General features: G+C 38.5%; 1 protein-coding gene across 11 annotated transcripts in view; it reads left to right on the forward strand.

Moving 5' to 3' along the window:
* BLTP1 (bridge-like lipid transfer protein family member 1) overlaps window positions 1-13135 on the forward strand; it is a 478785-nt gene that overhangs the window by 289711 nt on the left and 175939 nt on the right. For all 11 annotated transcript variants that reach the window (XM_089672161.1, XM_089672163.1, XM_089672166.1 and 8 more), the window contains exons 31-35: window positions 2005-2125; window positions 2540-2680; window positions 3091-3218; window positions 4146-4348; window positions 12590-12787. In XM_089672161.1, the coding sequence (XP_089528287.1) occupies window positions 2005-2125; window positions 2540-2680; window positions 3091-3218; window positions 4146-4348; window positions 12590-12787 (791 nt within the window). The remainder of the gene's footprint in view (window positions 1-2004; window positions 2126-2539; window positions 2681-3090; window positions 3219-4145; window positions 4349-12589; window positions 12788-13135) is intronic.

Below are 13135 nucleotides of genomic sequence, written 5' to 3' on the forward strand. Positions count from 1 at the left end.
CAATCCTCTTCTGGATCATCCAAATGCTCTCTAGCAAACTTCAGACGGGCCCGGACATGTACTGGCTTAAGCAGGGGGACACGTCTGGCACTGCAGAATCTGAGTCCCTGGCGGCGTAGTGTGTTACTGATGGTAGCATTTGTTACGTTGGTCCCAGTTCTCTGCAGGTCATTCACTAGGTCCCCCCGTGTGGTCCTGGGATTTTTGCTCACCGTTCTTGTAATCATTTTGACCCCACGGGGTGAGATCTTGCGTGGAGCCCCAGATCGAGGGAGATTATCAGTGGTCTTGTATGTCTTCCATTTTCTAATTAATGCTCCCACAGTTGATTTGTTCAGACCAAGCTGCTTGCCTATTGCAGATTCAGTCTTCCCAGCCTGGTGCAGGTCTACAATTTTGTTTCTGGTGTCCTTCGACAGCTCTTTGGTCTTCACCATAGTGGAGTTTGGAGTGTGACTGTTTGAGGTTGTGGACAGGTGTCTTTTATACTGATAACAAGTTCAAACAGGTGCCATTGATACAGGTAATGAGTGCAGGACATAAGAACCTCTTAAAGAAGAAGGTACAGGTCTGTGAGAGCCAGAAATCTTGCTTGTTTGTAGGTGATCAAATACTTATTTTCCACCATAATTTGCAAATAAATTCTTTCCAAATCAGCCAATGTGATTGTCTGGATTTTTTTTCTCATTTTGTCTCTCATAATTGAGGTCTACCTGTGATGCCAATTACAGGCCTCTCTCATCTTTTTAAGTGGGAGAACTTGCACAATTGGTGGCTGACTAAATACTTTTTTGCCCCACTGTATGTAGAAAAAAATCCAGTTTTTAACTTGGTGATTAGGCCAGTTAGTCTGTTGTTTTTCAAATGAACATGCTTTCTTGCAGATGTAACAGATACAGGGATGAGACATACCATTTACCACAGACAGAGGTGCTGACAATGATCAGTTTTATTTATACATGTAGAACATTTATCCCAAAAGGGAAAACAAACTTTTTCTGGTAACTGCTAACAAAGTACTAGCTAGAGTTTGATTTCAGTTTGTTTCAGTTTATCAGTTTATCTAAGGCTCCATGCTCACTAGTGGTTTTTTTTTTTTAACCTCAAAGAGCGCTGGAAAAAATGCAGGCTAAAAAACAGTGGTAATAGCATTTTTAATAGCGTTTAGAAGCGTTTAGAAATGTTAGCATTTTATTTACATTTTTTATGGTATATGTAGGGAAAATTAACTAGAAAAAAAGCTGTTAGGAACGTTTTAGTGGCGATTAGGAGTATTTAGGAGCATTCAGCATTTTTTTTTCTGCTTTTAAATGCTGAATCTTGAAAAATGCTATTTGCCTAAAATAATGTGCTTGGAGACATGGGATAACACTATTTAGCTTCTAGGAGCAGAAAATTGTGCTACTGCACATAGAGCCTTAATCTGCTAGATTTTAGAACATCTAACACTCCCCTTCCACCAGGCTGACATTGCTACTGTCCAAAGGTGTGTCTGTTCCTCCTGCATAGCGTAAGCACTCTTAATAAAGGAGGCATGTTACTGGCCAGAACACCAGGTGAAAACAGAGAGGGGAAAAAAAAGGCTAAAAGAAAACAAAAAAAAAAAGTAAACTTACACAGCCACCACATCTAATAATTGGTAAGCTGTAATGTATTACATTTTTGGTTTGAGGTGTTGTTATACTGATTAAAAGTAAAAATATGAAAAAACACACAAAATTCACATAAGCGCATACAGATTTAAAGTTCTGTAATTTTTTAGTCCTAAACTTTATTTTAAAATAGTGAGAAAATAATGGTCACATTTTACAGTAAAATAAGATTATAAATTACAAAAACACCCTTAGTTATCAAGCTGCAATACTCCTGCAATTAGGATAATGGCACCTATAACAATATTAGTGGCTTTGTGTCTTTGCTTTACTTATATATTGTTCCTGAATCACCAAGGCAGTTAATATGTGTCTTTTTATAATTCAATTTTCTTTTCTCTTTATCTGTAAGGTACATAGAAGCTATGGTTCATTTCACCAGCACAAGACATCCAGCTGCAATTGTTGATGATCTGCACACAAAGGTGCTAAAAGAAGCCGTTCAGAACAGCAAAACTACTTTCTCGGAAAATGTATGAGATTTTTTTTCCTCACATCACTGTAATGATAACATTTTTTACATTTTATTTCCAGAATATGTATTCTACACAGACAAAATGTTGAACTGAGTGTGATGAACAAGACCTTAATGGAAACACAAGAAGAAAGGATAGACAATATAGAATTCCTATGTAAATGTTAGGCATCATTTTGGTTTAATCAGGAAGAATGGAGCTATAATGTTTACATTAGGGCTGTGTATAATTTATGTGCTGGTACTGGAAAATGTATTATTGCTCTCATAAAACCTGTTACAGTGAAAGCAATATATTGTCTTCTATTTAGGAGCTCCAGGGTACTGTTTACTGAATGATGCTATGCAGTTGTACTTTTAATGGTCATGATCGATTTATGGAAGTAACCATGTGTATTACTGTTTTTTCCAGCTATCTTCAAAGCAAGATAATAAATTGGCCAAGCCTGAGACTCAGGTTAAAGGAAGCACAAATCAAACACAAACTAAAGCAGTGCTAACCCAGGATAATGTGAAGATCAAGGGACTGCAAGCCAATGTTTCTATTCCCAAGGTGATGGTTTGCTTCAGAGTTCTTGAAAATGTAACAAAATATTTTTAAAGTTCTGCATTACCCAATAATTACATTTTAGTTGCAGGCTGGCTTCTTTCTTATACCTCTTAGGGACTCTAGCGACACTACATATTCCCTTACTAAAGTTTCCAGCTCTGCCCAACTATTGCTACCATTGCAAATCCAAATATTGGTATCATTCTCCCCTAATGAATAATGAAAATAAAAATCGGCACCCAAATAGTCTGGACATTGATCTTTTAGAGAGTCCAACTTAATATGGCCTTGGGATGAGATGGAGGTGATTGAAGGCTCGATACAAGTTGATTTTTTTATTTTAGTTACACACCTTGCTATTCAGTTTTGTGTCTGTCATTTTTGTTTTATTAATTTGTTTTTGTTTTTTTCAGGTTAATCTCTGTTTGTTACAAGCATCAATTGAAGAGTCCTCTAATACAGCAACAAATAAAAGTGTCACCCATGTGTCTTTGGTTGCTCTTTGTTTTGATAGAATTGCTACACAAGTCCGTATGAACAGGTAAAGAATTGTCATCATTGCTGTTCCAAGTTGTAATATAGTTATCAAAATCTGAAGCAGATCATATTTTCAGGCAGAGGAGTATAACATCTGCTATTTGTCTAATTATATTCCCTCATACTTTAAAAGACAATGAGGCTGCTAAGTTGTAAAATTATTTTATCTTTAATAAATGAAGTAGCATTTCATTCCTATCATTATTCCTTTTACAGAGACTATGGTCTTATGGAAACACAGAGAACATGTATCAATTTTTAAGTATTTTCTAAAGCAAGCACACAAATCTTAGCAGTATCCTGCTGTGTAAATAGAGAAACATAGGTTTCATTGTTACTAAACCCACATCAGTAAGATCAGTCTGTATATGCTGTAAAGCATGTTTGTCATACTTACAGTGGAACCTAAGGGGTTAGTCCTCCGCATTGTGTAAAAAGGCTGCTTGTTCCTGTCTTCTCTGATCCTCCCCTTCTACTACTATCCCCAATTCATCTGCTGATAGTACAGAGCTCTAGGAGTCACTCTGCACTCATGCTTAGTTTAGTGTGTATTGCTAGAGAGGATTTTTTTTTTCTTTTGGAGGGTGCATGTGATCAGCACAGGGCCAATCAGCACTGTCCAGACAGACAGAAGGTAAGGGGTTATGCAGTCTCATAGGACAGTCAGAGCAGAATGAAAACTTCTCCTACAAGCGTTAACGGGTGCTCAGCTGGACACTGATAGAAGCCACAAGACTGCTATATACTGCTGTTGAGAAAAGGTATTTAGCAATTTATATTTACTAAAGTAATTGCATTTCCATGTTCTGTGTACTGTGGGAGACCGGATATAGTGAATGCAAGGTCATGGATTTAGTAACACTTTAATGCAGAGCTTGGACAACAATAGAAACATGAAATAGCTACTTTACTGTCTTCCTTTCTGTTGCAGGGGTGTGGTAGAAGAAGCCCCAAATAACCCAGAAACTGGTCGGCCAACTGTAAATTTTGAAAAATATGCTAATGCTACTAAGATGCAACCACAGTCCTCAGGATCCCTAAGGTCCAATGCTGGAGCTGAGAAAGGAAAAGAAATAGCTGCAAAGTTAAATGTACATCGAGTACATGGTCAGCTCCGGGGGCTTGATACTTCAGGTATACATATGGAGGTTGATTTATTAGGGGAGTAGAGCATGGTCACTTTGCAAAGGAATTTCACTTATCCTGGTTAATATGGGGAAAATTCCTTTTGCAAACAATGCCTAATTATGTGCATGGCAAAATAAAGAAAGAAAATATACTCAGCGGTACAATACTGGACACAGGAGACGTATCCAGGTTCAGAGGGCTATGCAACTGTCTTCTGGAGATTGGACACTGGCAAACTGTAAGGGCTGCCCAGTATAACCCCTCCTACTCCCAGCATTCCATTTTCTTTGCTTTGCTGTCCTTAGGAAAAAATACATCTTCTCTCTGCTCTGAGAGAAGCAAACCATTCCTTGTGCTTTCTACCTTTTTTTTCAAGATTTTTTTCTACTTTCAGGGTCAGGCAGCTTTAGTAGTCTTCACAATACAGGGTTATGTGCCACTTACAGGTGAATGAACACTGGCAAAAAAAAGATAGGAAGTCATCTCCCCTGTAGGAACTACTTTGAACAGTTTGAATTCCAGTGTCTGAAGGTGATGGCCACTGCTCTTCAGCTGTCTGCACAATTTTACGAGATTTTCAATGGTTCCAAAAGAGATCAGAAGATTGGATCCATTCCTACAGCTATAATCGCCCAGAATGTTACCCCTACCCTGCACAAGGTGAAGGGTCAATGTATCGTGAGGGTGGCCTGTAATGTTGCCGATCAGCACTGGACCCTGCGTGTATGGAAACCTATGCAATGATATATTGCCTTCCCAAAATAATGTCTGTTGGAAGTGCAATTGATTAATTCTTATGCTGTATGTCTCTTCAAACTGCTATCTGTCAAATGACTGGCTTAAGAGAGGATACCACTCAATTAAAATCACAATGAAAATATTTTGCTTCATAAATAGGAATATTTGTGAGGTAATCTGGTCTAAATCCCTTAACACTGTTCAACAAATTTTTATTTTTTGCCAGTTTTGGAAACAAAAGGATCCATTTCTTAATGAATTTCACATTCTGAGTTCAAATATAACAATGAAATTTGTCAATTGGCTCTAGTTTTTCTGTAAATGGAAAGTTTTCTACTATAGGCGTAATGACTACATAATGCACAATAATTATATAGATAGATGTCTTTCCACAAATATAAAGCAAGTGATATTGACTACATAACAAAGCCTAAATGGCATAATATATTGCATAGGATTACCAAGAAAAATTATAGCCATAAGCTAAGTTGAATCATTTTAATACTTAGGATTCTCACTAGTTTTGTCTTCAGTTTGTGTCGGTTTTGCTTCTCTTGGCTTTTCTCTTGTATTCGAGGAAAGGGCTATCTCTTACAACTGCACGTGACTACACGCTTCAGGTTCTTCCTCACTTGACTCAACCACGAAGGATTCTGGTGCTTTAGGAATTGGTAGCCCCTCTCCATGAGGAACTGGACGTATTGCCGATGGAATATTTGGATAGTGCACAGATAACTTTTTCTTCTTATTTAGCCCTTTTACAATTGGAGGCACCATACAAAAGTAACAATTACTAACATGATCTGTTGGCTCTCTCCAAATCATTGGCACAGCGAAAGGCATAGATGCCTTTTTTTCCATTCAACCATTGCTCCAGTGCCGTCCCACAAGAATTGCAGCATATATGTGGTGCCCAGCTCTTGTCCTGGTCTCCTATCTTGCAGCCAAAATACAAGTTGTAGGCTTTCTTAATCATTCCTGTTATCCTCCTTTTTTGTGAGATAAAAGTTATTTCACCGCAGATATAGCAGAAATTATCTGCTTTATTCACACAAGTTCGAGGCATTACTGAGTAGCCTATATAAGCATAAAACGAAATGTAAAGACGCTGTCGAACTACAATCAGCTACAGATACTGCAGCTTTTATGCAGTGAAGTGATGCAATTAAAGGCTAATATTGCATCATCTCAGTATACATGCAATTTTCTATTGGTCACCAGTATCAATTGCGCAATATGCAGCTGAAGTTGCATCATAATTTTGAATGGCTTACGTCATTAGATGAGTGAATATATCATGGAAACTAGAGCCAATCAACATTTTTTAGGGTCATTTTCGTTTTCAGCACCCCAAAATTATGTAAGATTATCTAATTTTATGCCCGAAACTTTTTACCTGTTGAACAGTGAATCCATTTGGGGCAATCCACCTCTGCCTGATTTTATACTGATTCCTAGTACTGCATATTAGGCCTCCTTGAAGTTAAACTTTCAACACCAGCTTTTGCTGATATGCTCAAAAGCTTCCAAACTTTGCATTTGTTGTAATCAGCACTCTAGAGGTAGCTCACACTCCCTTAGAGAAATGTATTTTGACATTGCATAACACTAAACTAATCTTTTTTTATGCAGCGCTTATGTCTCCTAAGTCCAATCGAATCACCTATGTAAGATACAAATAGCAAAATCTGATCCATCAGCTTGAGGATTGGTATTTTTTTAGGAGATGTACACAGTTGTCTTCTCAAAACACAAATTAAAGCTGAACAAGATTGTACATGCATGCTGCAAAATCATCTGTTGCATTGGGGCCAGTTTCTTCTCGCAAAAAATTAAATTAAACATTTCCTTGTCACGGTCTCTGTTTGCTAACTTCCTGGGGTTGGTAGCTGCAGCCCATTTTCTGTGTGCTGGGTGACCTGTCCCCTCAAGCCCCCTAAAAAGTAAGAATAAGTAACTGACATCATGAAGTAGCGAGTTTGTGTGCCTGACTCTTCCCAGTTCAGCCCCACTCCCTTTATCTTTGCCTTGCTGCCTCCCTTCTCTGCTTTACTCTCAGCATTTACTTTAAGAAGAGAGGAACATGGGAGTGCTGGGTGGAGTTGTTTTGGGTTCTAGGCTTAGCTCCGCAATAGCAGAGACAAGACAAGGCTGATCTGAACTTAAAATGTCAGTATGCCGATGAATGTTTCCCAGCAGTAACAGGGGACTTTGCTGTTCCTCTGTCCTCCTCAAAGCACATCCTTTACTTGATATCTGTAAGGGCACAAAGTTTTGCAGTAAATGGTATGCCAGCACTGTGAATGTGTTGGCACATTGACAGAAGAGCCACAAGGCATATCTTGCTGTAGGATACATGTAAGCTAAAAAAAAAAAAAATACTGCTGGGGAACCCTACAGAGAGGGAAGAGATTTCAGGGATTATTTGCTTTGTCCCTGGAGATGAGCTTTAATATAAACTCTACAACACATCTGAATCTCTGCAAGTTAGAACGTAACCCCTCCGCGCCTAAGGGTAAAACAAATCTAAAAGCCTAAGCACAATTTTGCAACTTTGACATGTGTTCGTAAAACCACACATATCACAACTACTTTGTGCTTCCAGGTGGATTACACTTTGTTTTTTTCAGGACAAATTGGGCTTTCATTTGGTGGTGAATGGTAATGGTTATCTCCTGATTTTTTATTTTTTTTTATAATATCAAAGGAAAACTGTCCCAAAATAGTAAAAAAATATATATATTTTTAAATTTAGCTGTATATTTCTTGCTACTACCATAACCTATCACCAAAGAACAACCCAAAGTAAATTCTGCTCCTGACGATCCCAGCTATACCACATATGTGTGTATGTTAGTTTTTGTTTGTACCCATAGGATGCCCAGAAACAATAGTGTGCATTTTGCTTTTTTTTATCCTGCCTAAAATACACTGATACTAACTGACACTGATACTAATTTAAAAATTAAAAAAAAATCCTGAGGTTTTTTAATTTTATTTATTATTATTATTTATTTTTACACACACTTTTTTTTCCCTCTGAAAGAACAGAGAGATACATTGTATCTCTCTCCTCCATTCAGAAAGAGAAAACACGGGGGCGGGCTTCACAGCCTCACGTCGGCGTGAAGGGGTAATGTTTCCCCATACTGTTTTTAAGGTTGTGGACAGGAAGAAGATTTTCTTCCAGCTTCACTCTTTGGTTTTGTCCTGTTTTGCTAGGTTTCTGGGTACAAACTATTCTGTTTATAGAATTGTCCTTAGGCCACCCTAATATGTGCTGTCCCATAATATGCGCGTGTGTTGTGGATGGTGGATATCCTCCAGTTTTCTTTCTAATCCAAAAATGCCAAAAATCTATATTTACTGAATGGAAGAGGCTCCCCCCCTTTTCTGAATGGCAGAATCTGATTAATTCAACTCCGCTGTTGCAAAAGCTATCCTAATTACATCAGAAATATAGGGGTCTTAGGTATCCAGTAACAAGACAAAACACTGTATTTCTTAACTGAATTTCTATTTTGAATGTTATGTTTGTACATTATAAAATTATCTTTAAAAAATGACTGCTTGAGTGTGCGCTAACGTTTTGGAATTCCACTGGCTGGCAGTTACAGTGTCTACTTTTAATCCCAGTTTGAATTAACTGGTCTGTTCCTCTTCCTTCGTGAGTTGATGGTAACCTTCATTTGTCACACAGTGTCAAAATGGATAGTTTCAAGAGGGATCCAAGTACCTCTGGGATAGGTCCCCATTTAATAAAGCGAAAAAGCAAATGTCTGGGACCTTGTGCTTTAAGACTCCGGCTACATGGCTGCGACACTGATGCTGTGTCCTCGAAGTATCCAGCTTGGTTAATCTTCAAGTCACATCACCTCTTCAGAACTGCTCTTGACATCACGATTTGCGATGCCACAGGTGTCCAGTGTATAAACCTACCTCAATACAGGAGCTCCTTGGAGTGGTCAGAGAAATCCCAATCCTTATCATCTAGTTCATCAGTAGGTACCTGTAGGGCTTCAGAGTCCAACTCAGCTTGTAGGGCTCAATGCAAGAGGTCAGCTATATAAAAACAAATAACTGTGCTGCGCTCCTATATTGATGTAAAAAAACTATAAAAACAGTGTAAGTCCTTACAATATATTATCCAAACAGTACACAAAATTACTTGAATGATCCCTTTAGGCTATAGAGAAATATTAGTGTAATAACATTATTATGTGTCCAATATCAATAATAAAGTGAAATCCTCCTTTTCTGAGAGATGGGTACAAATAGGTGAATTCACTCCAACATATAGATGATTGCGGTATATATGAAGCTCAATTATGCGCTCACCTCCATTTTTAGCCCAAAAATACAGGCTAAACAAGCTGTTTATCCTAAAAGGATAAAATGTGCACTGATGTTCACCACCTTCTTTGAATGTGTTCACAGCGTGATTTCCTGATTATCCACCTGGTGTCTCTCCTCTCATTACTATCCTATGCAGATCTGTGGATGTATGGATGGATGGATATTTCCTCCTTCTTCCCACCAAGGGGAATAATCCTCCTAGATCCACTCCAGAAGTCTCCACACATATGATGCCAAAAAAAACAAAAGATAGTGCTTTACCCTTATAAAACACTTTATTGCATAGCCATTGTATTGCACTCACATTTTAATAATTAAAACAAGCCTTAATGCATATCTCCTTGTGTGCACGGCATACTAGCTGTACTCGCCGTATGGAAGCCGACTGGGCGTGGTGACGTCAGAGCCCCCCCCCCCCCCCCCTTTTTTTTTTATTTATATATACTTTTTTGTATTTCACCTATTTATAGAAATTCGCCATATTAGCTAAGGAATAATAATTAGCATTTGACTGAAGAGGTCAACTAACCCCTCTGAAAAGCCTACTTCATAAGGGTGTGCCTGTGCCTTTACAAGTATTAAGGCTGTTTATACATCTGGAGAAGTCCTTGAGTTTGCTTCCCTGACCTTTGGGTGCTCAGGGCACCCACTTTAGCCCACATTCCAACCCTCTTGTGTCTAATTATTCGGTCTTCCCAGACCTTTCTGGGTTCCCTGCAAGTTGGGACCCCTTATTCCTGTCCAAATGGGGACTCCGCATTTCACACTCCTATTCACTGCTTTGGAGGGATCCTGTATACCTGGATACTGTAGAATGCCCAATTCCTGCTGTTCCCTGACCTGACACCTCAAAGTTCATCAGAAGCACCTGCTTTTTCTTCAGCGTGCTGGGGTCTACTCCAGTGCCCTTTTCTGACATCCCTAGTGTAGGATTCTCAGATTACCTTCCCAGACCATACAGTGGGGCAAAAAAGTATTTAGTCAGCCACCAATTGTGCAAGTTCTCCCACTTAAAAAGATGAGAGAGGCCTGCAAATGGCATTATAGGTAGACCTCAACTATGAGAGACAAAATGAGAAACAAAATCCAGACGATCACATTGGCTGATTTGGAAAGAATTTATTTGCAAATTATGGTGGAAAATAAGTATTTGGTCAATATCAAAAGTTAATTTCAATACTTTGTTAGATATCCTTTGTTGGCAATGACAGAGGTCAAATGTTTCCTGTAAGTCTTAACAAGGTTGGCACACACTGTTGCTGGTATGTTGGCCCATTCCTCCATGCAGATCTCCTCTAGAGCAGTGATGTTTTGGGGCTGTCACTGGGCAACACGGACTTTTAACTCCCTCCAAAGGTTTTCTATGGGGTTGAGATCTGGAGACTGGCTAGGCCACTCCAGGACCTTGAAATGCTTCTTACGAAGCCACTCCTTCGTTGCCCGGGTGGTATGTTTGGGATCATTGTCATGTTGGAAGACCCAGCCACGTTTCATCTTCAATGCCCTTGCTGATGGAAGGAGGTTTGCACTCAAAATCTTACGATACATGGCCCCATTCATTCTGTCCTGTACATGGATCAGTCGCCCTGGTCCCTTTGTGGAGAAACAGCCCCAAAGCATGATGTTGCCACCCCCATGCTTCACAGTAGGTATGGTGTTCTTTGGATGCAACTCAGCATTCTCTTTCCTCCAAACACGACGCGTTGTGTTTCTACCAAACAGTTCTATTTTGGTTTCATCTAACCATATGACATTCTCCCAATCCTCTTCTGGATCATCCAAATGCTCTCTAGCAAACTTCAGACGGGCCCGGGCATGTACTGGCTTAAGCAGGGGAACACATCTGGCACTGCAGGATCTGAGTCCCTGGCAGCGTAGTGTGTTCCCTTTTATAGGCCTTTAAGTGGCTGTTTCCCACCCCTCAGTTGGACTGCTTTTAAACATTCCAACTGTTAAAAATTCCTGAGTCTATCAAAAGATTAGAAAAAAAAAGACTTTTATAACTACCATACAATCTACCAATTTTTTTTATTTTGCACACAGATTCCACAGTCCAGGTCCTCTTTAAGCTACAAAAAATATGACTGTGTGCCTCTTTCATTTTTGCCTGAGCACCTTTTATAGGTTATGGGCAGTTGTATCCTGTGTACCAATTCTAAGCAGTTCAGTGTAGAATTCTATAATATGTAGAAATTTAAACTGAAGTTCTATTGCATATTGGTTTCCTTTCCATTATAGATATTTTTGCTTCAGAAGAATACATTTTTGCATTTTGCTTAATTTGATATATGAGCATATATTTATTGTCCACAATTTTTTTGCAAATTAGCATGAGATAAAGAAAATGTTTATGCAAGTAAGTTTGGTAACAGGAGTTTGAAAAGAGGCTGTAGACTTGTCATCTTTTGGAAGTAGGATAGGGATTATCGTTTAAAAATATGCCCTCTTGGCCTTGTTTGCGTTTTTGAATAAGAGCTTTGCAAAGGGCTATCTGTATGCAAATTGGCCACATAATACTGTCCTAGGGGTACTATATATCACGGAAAAAAACCTTTCTATGATTAAAAATAAATCTTTATCAGCATGTCAGCTAAATGGGTCTAAAGCTGGAATCAGAAGCTCTGTTACCATTATCCATTATTAGCTTTCTCCTATTTAGCCCTAGGTAAGCTGTTCTGTTTGGGGGTGGGCACAGATGGAAGCATATTGGGGACGTTCTGTTCTGGACCACATTACTAGCTTACCAATTGCAAGGAATACTTAATGTGAGAATTGCTTATGTTTAGTGATTTCCACACAAAGTATACTGATTTTCCATTAAACGAATGAAACTGACTATTTCCTTTAGCTGGAGATATACATATATTTTAAGCAGTGTTTGGAAACATAGCACATTTTTTACTTTTTGCTAATCTCCCAAACACGTGTTAGGGTATAGTTTCCTTTCGTTTTTAGCAAATTTTGCACATCAGAAAAGTTTAATATTGGTTAAATAAGTAATTTAAATGTTCAGTTCCAATTTATCTGTTTTGCAGTGTGGCAACTATAGATTTATTCCGTGCATGCTACATAAAATAAGTGTTATTGTGTCTGTTCCTTTTCAGTTAAGCATTTTCAACCTTGTTATTATGTTTCTTTCTTTTGTTTGCTCAGATGTGGGAACCTGTGCAATCACTACTATTCCATTTGAGAAATCAAAGGTTCTTTTCACTCTAGAAGAATTAGATGATTTTACATTTGTAGATGAAACTGAGCAGCCTCCAGCTACTGATGTAACACGCATTGGTCCAAGCCAAGAAAAATGGGGTTGGATAATGTTTGAATGTGGAATTGAAAACCTGGTCATTAAAGGTAATTTTATTCTGTCACTATCCATAATACAACATAATTTTGGGCCCATGAGCTGTGATGCAGTTAAAACTTTAAAGGCAGAGCACACTTATAATAACTTATTGTGTGGTTGTGGAAGGTCACGTGTAGAAATAAATAAGGGCAGCTGCTAGTAAGAAATTCTTTCTGAAAGTTTGGTTGCTGGAGCATCATCCCTATCCTAGAACTATTTTCATGTATGAAAAGATTATGTGACAGCCTATATGCACATGCTTGTTCCAGATCAGGTAATTTTTCCTTCCCCCAAAACACACACAAATTGTTTATAGTTTTGTGGAAAGCACAAAAACAAATATAAGAGCAGCCAAC

This window comes from Staurois parvus, unplaced genomic scaffold (assembly GCF_062004578.1).
Source record: "Staurois parvus isolate SC_StPar_1 unplaced genomic scaffold, SC_StPar_1.0 ptg000122l, whole genome shotgun sequence".
Lineage (NCBI taxonomy): Eukaryota > Metazoa > Chordata > Amphibia > Anura > Ranidae > Staurois > Staurois parvus.